Source organism: Colius striatus, chromosome 1, assembly GCF_028858725.1.
Source record: "Colius striatus isolate bColStr4 chromosome 1, bColStr4.1.hap1, whole genome shotgun sequence".
Taxonomy (NCBI): Eukaryota; Metazoa; Chordata; class Aves; order Coliiformes; family Coliidae; genus Colius; species Colius striatus.
Window position 1 is genome coordinate 165,560,102 of NC_084759.1, and position 21,725 is coordinate 165,581,826.

Sequence of the window (21,725 nt, forward strand, 5' to 3'; positions counted from 1 at the left end):
TATTTTGCAGTTGCTGTTCAAGAATTGAGACAATATTTACAGTATTTTAAAGCTATTTTCCAAGGAATGTGTGTTACAGCAAACTCTGTATGTGGTAAGAAGCTCTTCAGCAAATTTCTCTAAAGAAATGAATTGTAAGCATTCTAAAGACTGAGAATTCTTTCAGAAAATTTGTGCCATGCTTAAATGAATAAGAAAGTTGTTATTAACAGAAGGGGGCAAAAAAGAGGAAGAAAAGGAAGAAGACAAGTCACAGCCTAAGTCTATAAGGGAAAGGCGGCGACCAAGAGAAAAACGGCGATCTACAGGAGTTTCTTATTGGACTCAAGATGTAAGTAAAGGACTGCTACTGTTGATTTGTAGCCTTAGCGTGTAGCAATATGGAATTTGTATCATGTATTCTTAAAGTAATAACTAATCGTTTTGGAAAAACTGATACTTGTTCAAGTTGTGTATTCTCTGTTTCTCTGATTTGGAGTTTTCAGGAGCAAAGTCAAAATTAAGTCTTAACTTATGTTGATAATGCCAAAAAGAATTCTTGAATACTGTAATAACCATACCTTAAAAGTAATTAGTAATAAACTAATAGGAAAAAATAATCATTGACCAATTTTTTTCTATTACATGCATACCCAAGCTGTAAGAATGAAACTTATTAACTGGCACATTCAGGTAGCCATGTACTTAACACTGAAAGAACTGCTGTTGGATTAGAAGAGTTGTAGTTGATTTTTCAGCTGATTCCCTTTCCTTTTTCATGGGATCAGTATGTAACTTTGTAAAACCATGTGCCAAATGCAGAGTTTTGTTTCCTCTCCTTCTGGTATTGAAAACGTGTACTTATTAGAGAGTTTGCATCATTTATCACATACATCTTCTATATACTTTAGTTAGGTAGAGTTCTGCTGCTCTTACATGTTCATATTAAAAAGTAGAATTTTTCATATTTAAAATGTCAGGAAGCTCTCAACAGTTTAATTTTTTTTCTCCTCCCACCTCTTTAAACAGAGTGATGAAAATGAACAGGAACACCAGTCTGATTCAGAAGAAGGAACAAATAAGAAAGATACTCAGGTAATTCTTAAAAAAAAGATAATAAGTACGTTTAGGTCTTAAAGTCTCTGTTACAGCTGGATTCAATTAAAAGAGCACATATGGAAGAGTTCTTAGGAGGGCTTTCTGATTCATAATTAGTGGCTATGGTTCAGTGCCATTTCCTTTGCAGGCTTTAAAAAACTTTTTTTTTTAAGGTATTAACAATGGCTAAAACGGATGTTTTTCTCTTCCATACTGATTATGTAGAATTAATATCCAGAAAATGTAGATGATATTTCTGATACACAGGTCAAGTTACTGGAGGAAGCTTTTAGTTTCTAACTTGCAAAAATCTTTGTTCTGTCTGCTTTTTTATTTTCAGATAAACAATGTCCAGTGATTGTATACACTAATTAAAACCTTTTCAAATTAAGGCCAATGCTGTCAATAACATAATTACAAATAATTTGATAAGTTAATATAATGAGGAACAGAAAGCTGATTTCTCCATTGAAGAAAATGGATTTCTGAACATCCTAATTAATTATTATTAGTGTTATTAAAAAGTCAGTGGAAAAACAGTATAATAGGTTTGATTTGGTGGGAGAAGTCCTTATAAACTGAGTAGGGTGTGGCGATGGTATAGAGAAAGTGAAAAGGGAAGTAGTAATTCATCTCTACTACAAAAATGACATAGTATAATGTATTTCTTTTGACCTAAACACTGCAGTAATACATTACACAATCATGTTCATTACTGAGGATTTAAATTCAAGTGATATTTCTCTCATTTCAGTAAAAGCTTCCATTACACATCCCTTGAATACTTTAGTTAAGGGATTCATTCTGTGCTGTTTTGTTTTGCTCTATTTTTTATGTTGTGTTGCATTAACGTCCTGTTTCCTTTCCTCCCACTGGTACATATTGTTATCCTTAGATCTGTGATTACTCCATATTATGTTCTGTAGAAACATATTATGTTCTGTTAAATCAGCTGCAGAAAATAAGAGAACAGAGTGAAAGTGAGTTGAACATTGAAAGAAGTATTTTGTGAGATTTTAAGTTTTCTTTTCAAATTCTGCCAAACCTAGTACAAAATTTCCAATATAGTATCAAAATTGCAGAAAATATTCTATTCTAGTCTTCTATTATTATAATCATGTTAACTATGAGATTTTCTCTTTAATAAATATTTAGCATTTATCAATAATAAATAAATGTATTGCATTTGACAATGCTGTATTTTGCCATCTTAGAAAAATAACAACAGAATAAATTCTAAACAAATTCCACTTTCTTTTTTGCAGTTGCTAAATCTACTTTCACACAAGTCTTGCATGATTTACTGTAAGAATTCATCATTATTTGCTTATAAATCTTTTTCCGTTCTAGGAAGGGAAAGGAAAGTAATTATTCATTAATAAACTGGAATTTAAATGAGAGACATTCAGGAAATAGTTATGCTTTTTCAAATCTGCTGATTGTTAGGTGTACTGCCTATTAGAAGACAGAAACTTTGGAAATACTGAAATTCTCTGTTACTACCTTACGTGGTGCTGCAGTTGTTGGTTTTGCCTGCTGAAGCTGCAAGCCAGAGGTAGAAAATGGTAACTGTAAACTTCCAAAGGCTTTGGCGGTAACTCAAGAATTTAAACTAAAGAGAGGAGGTCAAGAACAAGCCTTGCATGTTACACAGAAAATTGAAGGACATTAGACAAAATAATTCTAGCCTGAAATCTTTAAAGAATCAGAGAAAACCTTTGCCTTATTCATCTCAGAGGTCTTATGGAATAGTTGTCTTGTAGCATTTCAGTTTGTGCTTTACTGTTCTTTGGTTCTTCAAAACTGTCTTGGGACTCCTTAGCTAATCATTTATCCATGAAGGAGAGCTATTAAAGAGAAGTCAGACTTTGCTAAGCATTTTGACAGTTGAAGTTGAAATTTTATTTAGACTTTGTAATGTTAAGAGCTGAGAATTTCTTCAGTTTGCACAAAAACCACCACATTACCTAAATGAGATAGCCTTCAAACTAAGTTGTAGGATAGCCTGGCAACTGAAAGATTCTAAGTAAAAAAAGTATTTCTGTGAAGGCTGTTTTTTAGTATGATTTTTGGGGGGAAAAAAGTAGCTGTTACAACTGTGATTAAGTTATAACTAAGTGGTCTGAAATTTTATTTTAGCCAGAGATCAGATATGTGAGTCCTGAAAGGTGAAAACTAGCAATATTGGGATAATAAATGTCATTTATTATCAAGGTCTTCTAATTTGGTGAGAATAAACATGAGAAACTGACATTAATGGCATTGACTAAATGCTGTACTCAAATTTTGTTTCTCCATTTCACTGCTGTAGCAGTTTCAGAGAAACACTAATTTATAACAGTAGAGAAAATTCCACCTGACTTTGGTGTTTTATTTCCATTACCAATAATTATCCTAATCTCACAAAAAAATGTAATCTGCCTGTCCAGAAGAAGATAAAGAAAACAGCTAAGACTGCTAAAAAAAACCCCAACCCAGCCCAGCATGTTTAAGGTGTCAAAGGGGAAATTGAATGTATTGTGGAGAATGTGGCTATTTCTCTTTATGTACCTTGAGAAAATATCTTCCTTCTAAAAAAGACAAACAAACCACACCATTCCCCAAAAACACCTACTGTGGGGAAGGTTTCAGCCGCTGCTAGGTGAATAATGTTGGAGGTGTTCCAGGTGATGGTACATCAGTAGAGTTTCTTGACTGAAATATCTTGAAGATTGTTATTGTAATTGGAATAAACAATGAGTGTGTATTGACCACCCAGAGGGAAAAAGGGTTTGTGTGACTGATTTAATGCTCAGAGGGCATTCTCTCACTCTGAAGTCATCACTTCTAATCAAATTTTGCTTGTCCAGTAAAGTGAGTGAACTTTGTGCCTGTCACTTGGAAAGAGTGAAAAGGATATAAAAAAATATGTCATTTAAATTAAGTCCAGTGAGGACTTATGTTGCTGGTATAGTCAGCAGCTTGTTTCCCAAGAAGCTATGTTGAAATAATTATAACTTCAATGTTTAGGACAGGCCAGGCAGTGTTTTAGAGTGTAGTGTTAACGTCCTTGTAAATCATATTTGGCAAGCACGTTCAGGCACATATTTCTTTTCTGTTCCAGACATAACAAAATTGAAACTTGACAAGGTTAGGATAATACATACTGTTGGATAGTGTGTGCATTTAACATTAACTGTTTATCTATATTTGTTCACGAGTTGTTACATACTTGATTTAATTATTGATCGATTCTTCTTCTCTCTTTTTACCCCTCCCCACCTCAGAGTGACAGCCTTTCAAGGTATGTGGAATTTAAACAAATTTATTTCAAACATTACGCTTTTTGTTTGTATGTTCTCATTTTAAGTTCTTGACGTACTAATTCAGCTTAACCCCAGTAGTCAGCTGGGCTGAGCTTTAAAAGGTGATAATGGTATTTAACATTTGCGTGAAACACGATTCTGAAGCTACAGCACTGAAAATTTTCCACGTGTGGGTGGGATACTCCATTCTGAGGAATATTCTGGGCTCTGTATTTTTGCGATGCACTGAAGACTTTTTGTAGAACAGTGTGGATATGGTACCATTGCCTATAAATTTCTCAATATGAAGTCAACTTCTACAAAGAAGACAAGAGGTTCTTGTTGCCCCTCTTGTAGAATAGCGTTTGAAAGCTTCCTAAGGAATCTCAAGAAAAGTACTACAGCCTCTGAAAATCACATTTCCTTAAGATTTGCAGAAATGCAGAATTATCATTTTTGAAAAAAACATTTGTTTTTAAGCCTAATTTAATGTTAATTATTGAATTTTATTATGTTTTGATTGTGCTGAGAATCTATTAAATGAAACAACAGCCTATGATGAGTGAAAAGTGAACAGTGTGAAAATATTCTGAACTTTATTGATGCTGGCTGTAATTTAGTAATTAATAGGATAGAGGTTTTACTGAAGATCTGTTTTATAAACTACTCCTGTTGAAACAGTAGAATTTACAATACATAGTTTTGAAATGTCCTTAGTTTCTCTAATAAAACTTGGAGAATTCACCTAGACCAATATTTTAGAGATCACTTATTTAAAACTGATTACAGAAATATACTTTTTAAAGATAGATCTTCTTTATAAATAAAGAAGAGCTTAAGTATCTAAAGTAGTACGAAGTGCTTTAGGATGTGTACATATTTGCTTAAATTTAATCATTTCATTTAAAGTAGTTCAGTGCATGCAAGGCAGCCATTTACTTGGCAGACTGAGCAATTGGAAAACATTTTCACACGGAATCTTGGAAAGCTGAGGGAATGTAAAAATGAAATTTGCATCAAATATGAAGCTGGTAGCCTAACTAAAATACATCATCACCTTTGGTTTCTTTCAGCTGGGTAATGGCAAACTCAGCTGTATTTGCTACAAGGAGCAGTCTCTGAACACAAAGGCGAAGGCAAATAAGACCTTTTCTGTTGCAGGTATGATACGGGATCCCTCGGCATGTCTTCAGGAGACCGGTATGACTCAGCACAGGGACGAGCAGGGTCACAGAGCTACCTTGAGGATCGAAAGCCGTACTGCAGTAGACTAGAAAAAGAAGATAGCACTGATTTTAAGAAGGTATCTGATGCAATAATTACCCAGAAATATTTGTGAAATGAAACTTTATTAGCATTTTTCATAAATTGCCTGGTTATGATCTCACGTTGCATCACAGATGCTCTTCCAAGCAACTCAGCTGAATGGGGGAGTAAAACAACCACTATGGGGGGGAGGAAATGCACGTTACAAAACAGCTTCTGGCTTTTGCACTTTTCTCTTAAGGCAAAGGAGAAATCCAGAGGAGCCAAGATCTAACTTCTATGACAGATACTATAATATTATTTTTTAGTTGATTATGTTTAGATCTTGATTTAAAACAGAAGTGTTTGTCCAAAAGTTTGCTGTTGTGTCTAATCTGTTGTGTCTAATCCAAAGCAAAGAAAGTTGCAAATATTTTTTTAAAACTTGCTTCCTATGCAAAGTTACTGGTTTTTAGAAATATTTGGTAACAGTTCTTTAAAGTGCTTTCTAATTCTAAATATCTTCAAAATCAATGACTTACTTTTGTATTTGTGAATTTTACATGCTGCTCTGTCATGGTTTTTAAATTTTTCAGCTTATCTCACTGAATTATTACTTGGTAGTTTTTTTAATTAATATTTTCTTTTAGCTTTATGAACAGATTCTAGCTGAAAATGAAAAACTGAAAGCACAGTTGCATGATACCAACATGGAACTTACAGATCTTAAGCTGCAGTTGGAGAAGACCACTCAGGTTTGTATAAACAAAAAAGCATGACAAAGTAGACAGCAAACTAGAAGCAGTCCAAGCTATGAGCTGCTCTTCAGTAGGCATCAGCTTTGTTTCTTACCCAAAGATGAGAGAGTAGATGAGTACCTCTCTGTTTCTAAAGAGAAAAGACTACAGGACTCTAAAACTACCTGAAAGGAGGTTATAGTAAGGTGAGTGTTGGTCTCTCGAGTAATAAGTGATGGGACAAGAGGAAACAACCTTGATTTGCACCAGGAGAGGTTTAGATTGGATATTAGGAAGAATTTTTTCACTGAGAGGGTTGTTAGACACTGGAACAGGCTGCCCAGGAAGGTGATGGAGTCACCATCTCTGGAGATATTTAGAAAATGCTTATATGAGATGCTGAGGAACATGACTTAGTGATGGGCCTGCCAGTGATAGTTAGTGATTGGACTTGATGATGTTGAGGTCTTTTCCAACCAAAACAATTCTATGATTCTGTGGTCTTCAGCAGTGAACAAAATGTCTGAGATTTGCCTCCTGCCTATTTAAGTAATGGTTCTTTCCAACATGTATCTGAAACTTCTTTGCAGGATAAGGATAAACACTTTGTACGCTGTTAAGCTTACATTCAAACTGTCAGTTGGGATTGATTGATTGATTCCTAAACCTGCTGGCAGATTGGTGTAACCTGCCAGTTCTTCCTGTCTGATTAGATAGCTTTGTCATAGAACTGAAAAGCAAATAGTGTGTTCCAGTTACAGATGACTGCTGTCAGAAAACAGTGCTGCATACAGTAATAGCAAATACATACATAAAAGTTAAAGTGGTCTTAAGTTGCTGTAGAAAAAATGTTTCCTATTCTCAGATCATGTTTACCACAATTTACCTGTAACTGTCTCCCATGTATACCCCATAAATGTCAGTAAAGTCCATGAAAAAGAAATTTGTTTTGTAATGCTTTTGAATATAAATACTATATTACTCCTATTTGCCAAAGTCTGTAGAGTGATTAAATTGCTTTGGGATGGTCACAGAGGAAGTGCAGGATAAATCTAGTTCATTCTTCTCTATTTCTGTGTTACTATCCTGACCACAATTTAAGATGCTTTTGAAGACTTACTTGGGAAAGAATACTAAAATGTCCAGTTGAACTGTTTTTCCTCAGCTTTGTCTTGTTTAAGAACAAGTATCAATGTCTTCATTAATTTTGTGTTTCAGAGACAAGAAAGATTTGCTGACAGATCACTCTTGGAAATGGAGAAAAGGGTGAGTTTCTGCCAAAGATCTCTTAAGTTCTCCAGTTCAGGCTTTGTTTTGGTTTGTTTTGCAGTCCATGGCTTGGATATATTTTAGTGGGAACAGAAGCCTTTCTTATAACTTGGAATTTTTTGAAGATTTAGGGATTTTAGGTTTCAAAGTGGCAATAAATGTGAGATACTGTGAGATGGAATTGCTCTGAAGAATTGCCTTCAGGTTGCTTCTTGGTCTTTGATAACCAGGCTCTAAATCTCACTGCCCTCCAGGGATCTGCCACTTGTTCCTTCTCATCCAAAACAATGTTGGTGCTCCAGAGGGTTCAGCAGATTTAAAGCATCTCATCTTCTAATGCATTTCCAAGATTCAGAGACTTTCATTTCCTCAGAGCTTTCCAGAGGCATGCGTGATGTTTTACCAATAATTGTTGGTAATGAAGTCATTGTTTCTGCCTCACAGACATGAAACCTTAAACCTGATAATGACATAAGATTAATCACAATTTGCTCATTCCTTGTACTACAACTTCTTCCAGGGCAATATGATACTGGGGCAGTGGGAAAGAACCAGTAGACAGAGTGGGAAGAGGGACGATCAGGGCCAGAGTCAACCCTAAATTGAATGGATAAGGAGTCCTGAGACTGTGAGACAGACTACAGGAATTATTTCAGAAGGCTGGACATAGGATCATTTTAGACTGTAGTTTGATGCTAGTTAAAAGACCATCCCTATAAAAATTCACTTACACAGCAACATAAAGCAAACTATGTGGCCAACTTTGTGATCCTAACCACAGCTTCTTTTTATCTCCCCTGATGCTGGAGTGACACATTAGACACTTCAACGGGAAGAAAATTAAATGGACTAAATGACAGTAATAAGTGCTATGGTATACATTTGCTTATCCCTGATAAACTTCACATTCACTAGCCTTTTGTGTTTACTTTCCAATATTTGAGGTTTAGAAAAGTTTTTAGTTCCACAAACCTGCCTGGTGTATAACGAAACGCTTGGTAGATTTTACAGGAGCACACAGAGATACAGAAATACTCTCAGGCACTTTCTGAAATTCTGTTATCTTTATCCTAATAATCTCTCCAGATAATTGCAGTGGGGTTTTAGCAGCTCTCCCTCCTTGATTTTTTGGCATCCTGGTGCAGACAGGGATATCATCAATACAAAAGTTTCATCAGCAGCTTTAGTTGGTTCCTTACTTGCTCTAAAGCCACACAAGTGCACCTTTCCTGATTTCATAGTTAGCTGTATTCGTTACTCTATAGGTTCCATTGCTGCAAAGCATTCGGTACTGCATAGCTAGACATAGCTTCAGTTTTAAAAGACTGCTTTGCTTTTTCCCAAGATAAGCCATTGCATTTAAACAATTGGCTATATTAGAAATTCTTCCACCCTTTTTTTATGGTAAAGAAATTTAGTCAAACAGCAAAATGCCTTTCAGAAGTGTTATTCTTCCTGAATGTATTAGTATTAAAGCTACCAGGTGAAAAAATGAAGTTAGTGAGAAGGCTGTATGGCTGACACGTGATTTACAGAGGGTTTAGGAGATATTCCTTGTATTTTATAACCTTAAACTTCTCAGGTGAGAATTTAAAACCAGAATTTCTTTGTGATTGCATTTCCTTTGTTGTTAAAATCTGGAGTTACTTTCATTTTGGAAGTGACTGAAGCAGGATTCTCAGCTGCCAGTCATCAATAGCAGATCTCTAGAAAGAGGCTTACCAAATTCACAATTTCAGAATAATTTTAAAGTTGCCTTTTTAATGGGTAACATTAACAACATAGATGTAAAAAGTAGAAACAAATCATAGATCTTGTCTAAGTAAATTTCTCCAAGTATGACTTGAACAAAATACAAAACTGAAGGCGTTTGTATAAGCTACATGGAGAAAAGGGGAGAGGAAAAGTAGTGTGATTTGGTAATGCATTGTCCATAGTGTTCCTTTGATAACTGTTTACCAGAAAGGGGCTGTTTCCATGGGGATGGGATCTTAGGTGCAAGGATCATGGGTGGATCCAGAGTGAATCATAGATGCAAGGGCCTAGCAACACACAGGCAAAAAATAAGGATTTCATTAACGACCTGTCCCACTAAAAAATATGCTGAAAGCCTTTTGCAGAATTTCGTGTGATGTGATAATAAAACTCAAACTGCCAGTTTTCAGACTGGATTTGAATTCAGAACCAGTTTCCCTCAAATTTAGAATTCATCAGCTGGGAATTTGAGTGGTGAAGAGGTCTATTTTTTGGTATGGAATATACAACTATATGTAGGTATATACATCTGGGTTTACTTCTTAACAATTTTATAACTCCAAGGTCAGTTTTTCACCTGTGTATGTCCCGTACCTCAGTGAGATATTGCACCAAAGCTGCGGTTCCTAGTTGCTTTGATGAATACAAATGAGCTATTGTATTTTTTTAAGCTGAGACAGTAGCATGTATTGTTTTTATTTTACGGGTTACAGATGTTCCTTGGAATATCTTACAGAGTTGTTGAAGTATATCATAAAAGTTTAGACTGCATACATTTCAAACCCTATAATGGAGTCCAGGGACTAATCAAATAACACTGGCAAATCTCCTCAGTGAAACTGCACTGTGTTTCTTTGTTGGCATTTCTCAAGTCAGTTCCTAAAAGAGTAAGCAGTTCAGGAAAAATCAGTTCATCTAATCAGAACAATACTTTTTTACACAAAATCTTATATCTAGGCCGGTGCAGTTAAATGTTTCTTTTATTTAATGTGGAGTGTACGAAGTTAATGAAATAGAGATTTTGGTCAATTGGCTTTTATTGCTAATAGTCGTTCTTTGACAAGCTCAAGGTGGTAGTTAAGCAAAAGCATCAAAAGGACCAACAGTTTCTAAGTGTCTGAAATTCCAAGATTTATTTGATCATTCATCTCTTGGTAATCACAGGAACTGTCAAATATTGCTTATAATAAGAACACTGATTATATGCTATTCTACAAAGCCAGTAGGTAACGATACAGTTCTAAGTAATGTAAGATGGTGGGGTTTTTGTTAGTCACTTGGTTACTGCAGTTAGCTCCCTGGTACTCGCTATTCCCATTATTGCCAGTCAGAATTGTCGTGGGAAAGGTAACTTGAAGGAGTTAGGTACATAAAGTACTAACAACTGCAGTAATCTATTACTTTGATAAACCTTGAAAGTTGTTTGCTAAAATGGGAAAATGTGGGGATATAACTGCGCTATGATTAAACTAAATTCAAATGATTTATATCTGAAAGGTGACCGGCAAGAGTCAGTATCTACTGGGCGGTATGATCTAACCAAAGTTTTACACACCTCAGTCAATGCTGCTTGCTGTTTGCATAACACCGTTGTATGCAGATGCATTTGTCCACTTCACAATAATCTGTTGCTTTTCGCCTTTCACACTCTGGAAAAATCTGAATGTAGAGTACTGACAACCGCAGCTGCTTTTCAATGAGACACACTGCATTGTCTTGACACAGGAAAGCAAGCAACCAAGCTATAAACCCCTGAAGTCTGTTGCGTTAGCTGTTCGTCTCTCAGATGTGTTGAAAATCAGATTTGAACAAAGTAGCGTAGTTTAGAAATACGGTCGTGTGTCTGCAGTGCAGACTGAAGCCCAGTCTAGGAAACCCTAAGCTAACTTTCAGTAAGCTAGCTTGGGTACTATAATCAGTGTTCAAAACACCCTGAAGTTCTCTACAAAGGATAATTTCTCCTGCTTCTCAGGTAAAAAAACCCCAAAACTATACTAGAAACGCAGAAAATCATTCAGGAATCATTTACTCAGGAAGCAGGAGGTCTTACGTAGCTGGGTTTCTTTGGTACTCAGCTGAACTCCTTCAACGCAAATTTCAGTGTATCTACACTGTTGCAGTTGGTAGTGTGGACAGATCCCACTGAGCTGAGACAGATGTTTCAGCTACGTTTGCTTGTCTGTGAAAGCTTCTGCTTTTGTGCTTGTTTCTTTTAATATTCTTGATTGTTTCTGATCATTTTCTGCATTTCTTGTATATTAAGCTATTAAAGAAGCCTAGCTCATGAAGAATAAACCCAAACAAATGGTACTTTAAACCTGCCTAAATTTATGTAAAGGAAGGAGTGCGTTTTGTAGGACTTGATGTAAATATCTCTCTGCCTTCCTTCTCAGATACTGGAATTCCATATTGACAAAATTTCTGTATAGCACTGCCATCACAAGTTTCCTGTCCACACTATGCTTTTGGTTGTATGATCTTTGAAACTTGAAGTATTTCACTGTTACCACAGTATTTACAAGCAGTAATTGTGTTTTGAATGACGTTGTTCAGTGTTAACACACATCTTCTGATTTAGGAAAGAAGAGCTCTAGAAAGAAGGATATCTGAAATGGAAGAGGAACTGAAAGTAAGTAAACCATTACATGTTAAACTGCTAATAACAAAGTGTATGACTGTCCATGCAACACACAGTCTGGCAGCATTACTGATATCTATACTTTCATTAGAAAATAAGTAAGCTGTAGCTGCATTACAGAATCACTCATGTCATACAGCTTGTGCTGAAGCTGTTACACCGGCATAAGCAGTCGGCATATGTAGGATTTCTAAGGCGGCCCTTACACTGCTGTAACATAGTGGCCAGCAAGAAGCATTCAGAAGTGCCTGGAGTGAAACATTCCTTGATCTAATCAAGATGGAATTGCAATATATTATTTTGAGGTGATACCCTACATTTTATTAACTTAAAAATAACGGTAGCAGAGAATTCCATAGGTATTTAAGCATTAAAAGTTGACTCAACCTTTATCTCATGCTCCTTAAGTTATGTATTGGGTAGCAACATTACCAATATCAAAAGAAAAGCTTTCATTTGTATAGAGTGAATAATCATCAGTTTCTAAGTCAGTTTTCAATCATTTTCTGTTAAGAAAAAGCAGTAGGTAGGTTTAAGGCATTGATAAATGAGTAACATACCACATGCACCGATTTCCATTTTTTTCCAACTACTTGTAAACTGTATCCCAGAGGGAAAACACTTTTTTAATGCACCTCTGGTTTGCCTGTATTTTTTTTTACCCAATCGTGGCATTACAGTTCTCATTTTGTCATCTTTCAACGTTTAAATCCTCTGATACGATTAAGAAGGGTGAGAAATTTGGCAGGTTTGTTTTGTATTATGTTCCTGGATATAATATCAGACAGAGCCAACCAACTTGGCAGAATGAAAGTGTAACTAGAAAACCAGTGGTATGTGATGAAATTAAAAACTTTTAGTGCACTCCAGAATTTCGCAGAAGTAGCCCAGTTTTGACATTTGTTATTTACCATTAATTAATAAAGTTTCCTTTCAGGCTCACGCTTGAGCTCCCTCTGGTGCTTGGAAATGGCATTAACTTCCAAATATTTGTCATTAAAATGCAGGAGTGAAGTTTTGTTTAAATAATTGAAGCTGACAGGCAGATGTAGGCACAAGGCAACCACAGTGCCTCCAGCTCCCTTGGATCAGATGAAGATAGTTCGCTGTAAAGGAGGACACAACGTCTGTGGTTCCTTGAGAGCTCTTTAGAAGTGAAATATGTAGAGAGCAAACTGTGGCAGAGGAAAATGATTGTGTCTAAGAGTGGAAGACAGGATGTGAGCTTCCATCATCAGGCAGTGAGTTTCTGTAGGGAATGGAGGGCTTCCGAGAAGAATAGAGGATGCAGATGTATTCTGGTTTTAGAAGCTTCTTTTCAACAAGGAATATGTGCAAGTTTTGAGTTAGAGATTAAATACTCTTCTTATCATTTGTGCACCACTGTGTAAAAGTGTATGTTAAATGTGTCATTATTTACAGGCTTTTGAATAGGAGATTTAGCTTGTGCAATTAGGATGTTAAGTAAAGAATTCCAGGAATAGCTCTCATTGTTAATGTATCCTGAACTGTTTTGGAAAGCTGTGACTAATCACTGCTGGTTCTTAGATTGCTTTTCAAGAATGTGCCACTTGTTTGATACTTTCCTTTCACAGCGACTTATCTACTTTAAACAGGACTGTCTCTTCTAAGTTTTCTTTCAATTCTGCTCATCTCTAATTCTTTTAAGCATAATATACGTGTGGGTTTTTTTCCTCATTTTCACTCCTATTTCTTTGATTCCTGCAGAACCTTCAACAAATAAAACAGATTCAGTCTTTGAGACACATAAATGAGCGACTGGTGACTGAGAATAGGGCCTTGACCCGAGTGGTTGCCAAGCTGTCAGGGTCCCGTAGGCAACTGCGCTCTGTGGACTTGTAATTTCTTCCTTCTCCTTTGTGTAGCCAGGCAGGTGTTGACATTCAGTTTGTGCTTGGGTAGAATTTCACTATTAACACTTGTGTGTCAGAACCTGACTTACCGCTGCCTGGTTATGGAAGTGTGGCTAAAGCATGGTGTCTGGTGTACCAACTCCAGGTGTCACAGATGTGTTGGTATGGTGTGGTGTTGTCCTTACGAGCACTGAAGCTTGTCCTCGCTTACTTGAAGATAAATTGGCAGTGATCCAGGAGACCAATGACACGTTAAAACCTTGGCAGCAATTGAAAAGATTCGAGTTCACACTAGGGCATGCTGAAGGCAGTCCCTTGTTTTGATGTTTGAGTAAATGCTCAACTAGATAAATTTGCCTCTAGTTTTCTAACAAATTGAAATTAAGAATTGAGTTTTCTTGCTGCAACGTAACTGAAAGGCACAGAATTGATACAAATCTAGTCTCAACTAAAGAATGTTTGGGAACTGGTTTCAGTACTGTGCTTTCCTGAACAGTCGCATTAGCAACTTTCCTTATATTTCTGTGTTTTAGTGTTTAGGGAGGACCAAAGTCTTTCCTTTCAGAAATGCATTGGAATTTCAAGTCGATTCATATTTTCACACATTAACTCCCCGTGTGATTCTGGCCAATCCTCATTTTTATCTAGGCAGCTTAAAACACGCTGTTTTATCACCGAGTTAAGGTTATTGATTTATATTGCCATTTATATTGCCAGGCCCTGCAGTCAAGGATCAGAATCTTATCATGCAAAGACTGTACAAACAGACAAGAAAAAATCCTGCTTAGTGTGTCAGATTAGTTCAAAATCACTAGATCATCTGGTTCAGTCCCCTTCTGTTAAAGGTATGAACTGTTTTGAGTTGCATCCTGGAAATAAAATGCCAGTTTGTTATTGCAAGGCTGTTTCAGAAACCCACTGAAGCTTCAAAACTTCTGTGAGGATGAAAACATGGTTTAATTCTACGCCAAATCTATATGCTCTCATATAACTGCTGTATAGGGTGGATGTTTCGGTAAGCTTTTAAAATATGGAGGTGAACAAAAAAAAACAAGAACTCTTCCTTCTGCACAGTGACTTTTGCTAAACTGCTTCCCTCTGCCTGCCCTGCTCAGAAGCAAGGCAAGGAGTGTACATTTTTTCATTCTGCTCAGTTTGATCTCAAGTTTTCCCCACCAAGAGGCATGAACTAATGAGGAGGCTTATCCTTTGGCTTTGTGTGTCTTCCTGGAGTTAGTCTAATAGGATGTAGACAGAAAGGTTGTTCCTGGTCCAGGCCCTGCCCAAACTCCTCAGCATTCCCTTGTGTTAACCCTTGCTGTGTGAGTCAAGTCAGCTCCGAGACCTGGCTGAAAACAAATCCTTTTATTTGTTATATTACTTGAACCATCTCCCCCCAGTGTTGTTGAATCACTGAACTATCAAGCAGCAGCAGGAGCACGCTGCTGCATGAGAAGGCAGAGCTGTCCCTTTAGGGCAGCGTGCCTTGCATCAGCTCCAGCCAACTATGTGGTTTTTCAGCACAGCTGAGCTAATCTAATGACTGCTGTCCATCCCATCTTTTTTTTGCTAGCACTGGCATTCCTTTAACCATGGTAAGCCAGTTTGGGATGTTAACCCGCAGGAAACTATTCAGTATTCCTTTTTGTAGGGGATGTTTTCAATGGCAGGTCATTGTGGAACTTGAGTAGCACGGCTAGCAAAAGAAAAGCTATGGAAACACAGCAGGGAGCCTCGACAGTAGATGGTTAGATGGTAGCTTAACCGTAGCAGTGCACCTGATTAATCTGAACAGGTACCTTAACAGTTCATGAACTTTTAGTAACCTTAATTTACAAAGCTCTTTTTTATGTAAAAACTGTTAAATCCTCCAGCAAACACAGACATTACTATTACTGTACAGATCTGACTTGGCTCCACAGACGTCAGGGGATTATTGAATAAATATTTATTTGCTCAATGACATTACTGCAGAGTTACTAACTAGTCATATCATACAGATAGGCCAAAGAGGGCATTTATAATCTTGTTCAAGAGTCATATCACAGGAAGATGCTTCTGCTATTTTTGTGAGGAGGAAATTGGAATTCAAAGTGTTAAGTACAGTATTTAACTAGAGTTGAACTGATTTTACTGAAAAGGTGGTTTTTTCCTTCCTCTGCACACTAGAGGTGTGTAATGTCAGCTCATGAGAAGTTTGAGTAGCATAGGAATGCTGTGAAAACTGTGAAAATGTCTTTGACCAGGTTTAAAGTAGGAGGGGATTAGTATAGATAAGAAGCACAAGTATTTTGGGTTACTTGAGCTTATCCTTCCTGATCAATCTCCTATTACTTATAACTGCTTTTGTCTCCTACCAGTCTCCCCTGTCCTTTGGCAGACTCACAACAAAAGAGAAAAATATTTTCTTAATACTTTTTCTGCCTATTAGTTTAATCAGGATTAAAATCTTATCTGGGGAGATTTTCAGATACATAGTGGTACTGGCTCATGTTAAAACGCTAAATAACGCTAATAAACAGTGGCTTATTTTGTAGAAATAGTTCACCAGAAAATATACCACTGTGTGGGTCTGCCCGGATGTAAATAAGCATTATGGGCTGCAGCTCCCTCATTAGAAGAGGGCTGTGACATTCCTGGGGTTACTCTGAGGTTTTCACTGGCGAGCATGTACAACAGCACTTGTCGAGATACCCCTTTAACAACAAAAGTAGGCTGCCTTGCTCCCGCCTGCATGAAAGCTCCATGAAGGCTGTTGTCATTGCACCTGGCATCTTTGGTATGGAGTCTGTCACAGAGTGAAGGGGAGGAAGGAAAGGTTTTAGTAGCTGTTTTATTTTTTACAGATACAAGTCACAGAACAGCCCCAGGTTTATCCTGGTATTACAAGTGCCTGCACAGATGCGTTACACGTGCCTGTTATCTGGATGTGACCCCTAGCACGTGTATCTCATGCAACAGCCACTGTCTTTTACAGCTTAAGAAAAGTTAACACAGGTATTACTTGAAAATTGTCAAATGAGTACTTGTGTTGCCCAGTTTCAAAGACCTTGACGTGGGTTGTGAAAATAAACAGCATTCTGCAGCACTTTCTGTTCAGAGCACAGCTCTCAATTGACTGTAATTGGAGCTTTCCTTTGACTTCGTGAAGAGCTCAGTTTAGGTGGCTTGCCCTAAGTTCCCATGGAGAACTGCAATCCAGGTTAGCAGAACGATTGTTACTTGCTCTAATGGTAGGGACTACCTCTTTTATCGTCTCCTGTTGTCTTCCTTTCACAAATGTTGGTATTTGCCAGGAAATGAACTAAGAGATCCTATAACCCCAGACATCGTCAGTGCCATCATGTTTCCCTCAGCAAGAGAGTCTGCTGTCTGGTGACCCGAGTGTGGACAGGAGTCCTTTAGAGGAGATGTGTAAATGAAGCCTTTAGTGTGACACAAAGTTAATTAACCCTCCATTCTTCAATTTAGCTCTTTCTTTTCCATAGTAATGTCCTGAATATAACGGGGCTGAAAGTATGGTTTGGGTTGAATAAAATGAAAACAAAAAAATTACATAACAGTTGTTGCATAGGTCAGTAGCTGGACTTAGACCTCTTACGTGTGCTTGCACTTGAGGTTACCGAATAACTGCTGCGCAGGAATAGGCTAATAGGCTGTTACCTCCTGTGTAAACCTGCTGCTAGAAACCATACACATAATTTAGCCATGAGAATTAGGGGTGGTTTGTTATCAGTGTGTGAATGTAGATATGGAGAACTGCTGAGATTACTTCTGGTTTCTCTGACAAGTTAAATTCTCTCAGTACGAACCTCTGTGCACTGACTTGTTCTCCTTTCCTGTCTGATCCTGTCCCACTCTCACCTCACTTGGCTTCTGCCTTCCAGCTTTTGTTGCCTGTGTGTGTCACTCATCTCCTGTGGCAACCTTAACTTGCCATCTCCTAACTTGTATGCCCGAGTGTGTAGCCTGGTGTTCAAGTGATCTCTTTCGATGATCTGGACTTGCGTGAACTATGCTATTCAGGGATATGATCTCAAATTATAGGATGTGTGCTTCAACACGAGTTTGGAAGTGGTTGGAAGATGAATGCTCTGAGCTAACAAGCTGAATCACACTGTATCTGATCAGGATGAAATCATCCAAGAGCACAGTGGCAGATACGCTTAGCCACAGCATGCCTGTTTTGAAACTGCAAGCGCAGTACGGACGAGCCTCTTTAAATTGTTGGTAATTAATATTCTCTGGTTTGCATTGAAATGTGAAGCATTTGATTGCTTTCCTCACGCTACTGTAAATGCTTTTGTTAGAGGCTTGTCATCTGCAGCGTCGAGTTTTAGTGCATGTAGTCCAAGCGAATGAAAACTCCTGTAACCCTGAGCTGTGTCATGCTGAAAGGTGAGATTTTTCTGAACTGCAGCTGTGAAGGGGGAGAAGTGCCATAGGCTTCAGCTGAAGAAAGATTGCTAATCCCCGGTGCTTGTCTCATCTTGCTGCTTTTACTTGGGGTATAATGGCAAATAAACCACCGTGTTTCTTTCTTCGTAGATGCTACCAGACCTGAAGGCAGACAACCAGAGGCTAAAAGATGAAAATGGGGCCTTGATCAGAGTTATAAGCAAACTTTCCAAGTAAAGGGTTAACTGCAGCAGCAAATACCGGCATTGCACATCACAAGTAACTCCAGTGGACCATAGTGTGGCAGTCACTGGAAGTGCGGGAAGATCCCTCCCTTGGAGACTGTCATTTTCAGATATCCTGCCAAACGCCCTCTTACCTGTGTGTTTTTTTGTATCAAGATCATTGTTTCTGTTAAAATGCAGCTGCTGAGAAGATAAAATGACTGAGAAATCTTGTTTACAGCTACAGCATAATAAGGAAAGTGTTCAAGGCCAGATACGCCTCAGATATTTAACCAGTAAGCCTTAGTTGTACATAAAACACTTTTACATCAACAAAAGCTTTCAGCTCTCACAGAAGACAGTTACTCAATGATGTTTTTGTTGTGCCACAATTCCCATTTTTTTTCTATACTCAAGTTTTTCATTCAATCTTAAGTTTGGAATCTTTTTCCTCTCCCTTCTAATTATTCATGTACCAGATTTTCTTGTACAGTGTTTTCACAGCTTTACCATTTGCAGAGACCACACACCCTTTTAAATTACGTATTTGTGTAGCTACCTAGAGTTGTATCGTCCAACCACCTGGAAACAGAGATGTTTGGTGGAACATTTGCTTTCACTGTTTGTGCAATATGCATTTATTTCCTATACAAAACGCTTTAAAAAGTCAGTTGGAACTAGAAATATTTTAAGAGTCCTCTGTTTTCTGCCTTTATTGGTCACTTTAAAAAACAGAAAAAAAAAAAGGAAAAAAAAAAAGAAGTTTGTAGTGAAAGATGTTAGATCCTGTAATCGTCACATTCATTTGAGCAGGTACTGAGTGATGCTGTATATATCAATGTGTACTGGTTTGATTTTTTTCAGACCACCACGTGGCATGCTTGAATATATTTCCCTATTGCAAATGTCTGTTAATGCAAATTAGGCTACTCCAGAATAGTGTGTTTAACAAAGTTCATTAATTTTTATGGTATAAAGAATTTAGGCATTGTACATTGTATGGAGCCCTATCTTTACAAAAGGTCTAAACTATATAAAATACTTTATTATCTTTTCCTCCCCTTTTTTTTTTGGTTGGTTGTTTTTTTTTTTCATTTGATAGTGTTCACCACGATTTAAAAAAAAAATGCATAACTATAACTGCTTCACTACATTTCACATACCTGTATTTATCTGAGTGCTGTCCAAAACTCTTGTGCTAGCCAAAGTAATGTACTAAATCATTTGAAAACCATAACCCATTACACTCACATTAATGTTTATATGCACTGTTGTTGCCATGTGAGAAGGCATCCAGTTTGATAACACCATCATCACGTCAGACCATTTTCTACATTTCAGTGGCCTTTAAAAACAACCGAAGTACTGAAGTGAAGATCGCTTTTGTTAGAAACAGCTTTTCTATTTTCACTAAACCATTCAGAATACGACATCCCGTCGGCACATAGCTCGTTGCCTAAAACCACTGAACGGATCAGCCATTGAAAACAAATTGTACATTGTAAAGCTTGTAGTAGCTATTGTATTATTGATTATATTGTATACTATATTAAATGTGAATTTGTACCCCTTCATTGACAAAACAGAAAAACAAATCATGGTGTTCTACTACTGCCGACTCGGCGGGTTGGGGGTTCGTTTTACGGGGGTGGGATACGTTTTGGTAAGGAAGACACGATGTCCTCTCTCTGTTGATTGGTTTTTTGAAGATGTAAGGTTATGCTCTTACTACCAAGCTCAGGATTCTTGATTTTAAAGGTACACGGATAGTTGGAGATATCTTATTGTAATTGATCTGTATGAGAGGTGGGTCTGAACCATGTAGGGACTTCCGTTGTCTCACGCTAACGTAAAGGAAAGAATGGAACGGCTGCAACGCGTTGAGTTCTGTTACAAGACAGTTAGGCATATTCTGGATTATATTTGGTAAAGTTTGGGTGCCTGTGAATGATTAAATACATGTTTCTAATATTTTAGTGTTTTATATTTAGGTTATTTATTCTTTATATCTAAAAAATGAATGGCTACTGTGCTATATTGATTTTATTGGTAGTACTGAGCAGACCTTGTATCTGCATGAAACTAGTTGCAAAACCCACTATTTTGGAAAAAAAAAATGTATTTTGACATATACAAATAAAATGAATACAAACTATTTTAAACGTGTGAAAGTTTTACTGAGAAGACATTGCAGTTTGTTACGAACTGAAACCGTGTTCTAGGTTTGCTATGGAAATCCTTCGCTGGGCATTTTTCGTTCATTGCATTACGTGGATGCGAGGTTCAAGTACCTTTCAAAGATTGTAATCAAATTGTGACTATTTGCACATCGTTGTACATGCACATCTGTAAATGCAACAGTAAAAATGCCATATTTATGCAATCTGTAACAACTTGGACAAATGTTTATATATTTTACATAAACCTGTCTGTGTGCAGACTCTTGAGAACCATTTTTTACGTGCTGTTAACCGAACCTCACAAAGCAATTGCTAAACTGCTGTCACCGTCTTGTTGTACCAACCGTGTGGCAGGACAAACGTGTCCCCGGGAGCTCCACTGAGGGAAGATGGGCAGTGCAAGACCATTCTGGTATTTAGCAGACAGCCTGCATATGAGAAATACGTTATTGCTGGCTGACTGGGGGCACTCTTCCCCCAGCGACCTGTGGCTCCAAATGGTAATTCAAAACAGCGACTTAGATTTTCAGGGGAGTTGGTACGGTGCAGAAAACGATCTTGTTGTCCCAGAATTAACATCAAAGCCACACAGAGGCGTGAAGGTAGCTGGTGCTGGGGAGCTAAGGGGCTGAGGGCATGCGCAGAGCTGGCCGTGGCTGTGAAGGAAGCCCTGACCCGAGAAAGGGAGTGGGGAGGAGTGACAGCCTGGGAAAGGGAGGGGAGAGGAGGGGAGTGACAGCCGGTGGGGAATTGGCCCCAGGCAGCTCGGCTGTGTAAAGAGCTGCCCGAGCCTATTGGTTCCAAGCAGCAGCACTCACCTACACAAAAAAGGCTCAGCAGCTGGATCTCATTTTTGGCCTACCTCATCTCCCTCATCAATAAAACATTCTCTCTGCACCTCCCTCGTTCCTATGACACGCTGCTTTCAGACTCCTGCTCTTTCTTTTACATGTCATCTTATAGAAGAGAAAAAAACCCATCTTTTTGGGTAGCTGAAGATGCCTGCTTTAGGAGATGTGTGTCAAGGGAGAAATTGTAATTCTG

At 37.7% G+C, this 21,725-nt stretch overlaps 1 protein-coding gene across 4 annotated transcripts in view; it reads left to right on the forward strand.

Moving 5' to 3' along the window:
- Positions 1-20,656, forward strand: part of PPP1R12A (protein phosphatase 1 regulatory subunit 12A) — a 120,486-nt gene extending 99,830 nt beyond the window's left edge. For 3 of the 4 annotated variants that reach the window (XM_062016033.1, XM_062016046.1, XM_062016054.1), the window contains 8 exons: positions 213-331; positions 1,009-1,069; positions 4,339-4,360; positions 5,523-5,664; positions 6,257-6,361; positions 7,562-7,609; positions 11,946-11,996; positions 18,428-20,656. In XM_062016033.1, the coding sequence (XP_061872017.1) occupies positions 213-331; positions 1,009-1,069; positions 4,339-4,360; positions 5,523-5,664; positions 6,257-6,361; positions 7,562-7,609; positions 11,946-11,996; positions 18,428-18,514 (635 nt within the window). In that variant the 3' untranslated portion in view covers positions 18,515-20,656. Of the gene's footprint in view, positions 1-212; positions 332-1,008; positions 1,070-4,338; positions 4,361-5,522; positions 5,665-6,256; positions 6,362-7,561; positions 7,610-10,864; positions 10,896-11,945; positions 11,997-18,427 lie in introns of all 4 variants that reach the window. The other variant, XM_062016040.1, reaches the window with a different exon arrangement.
- Positions 20,657-21,725: the final 1,069 nt, after the last annotated feature.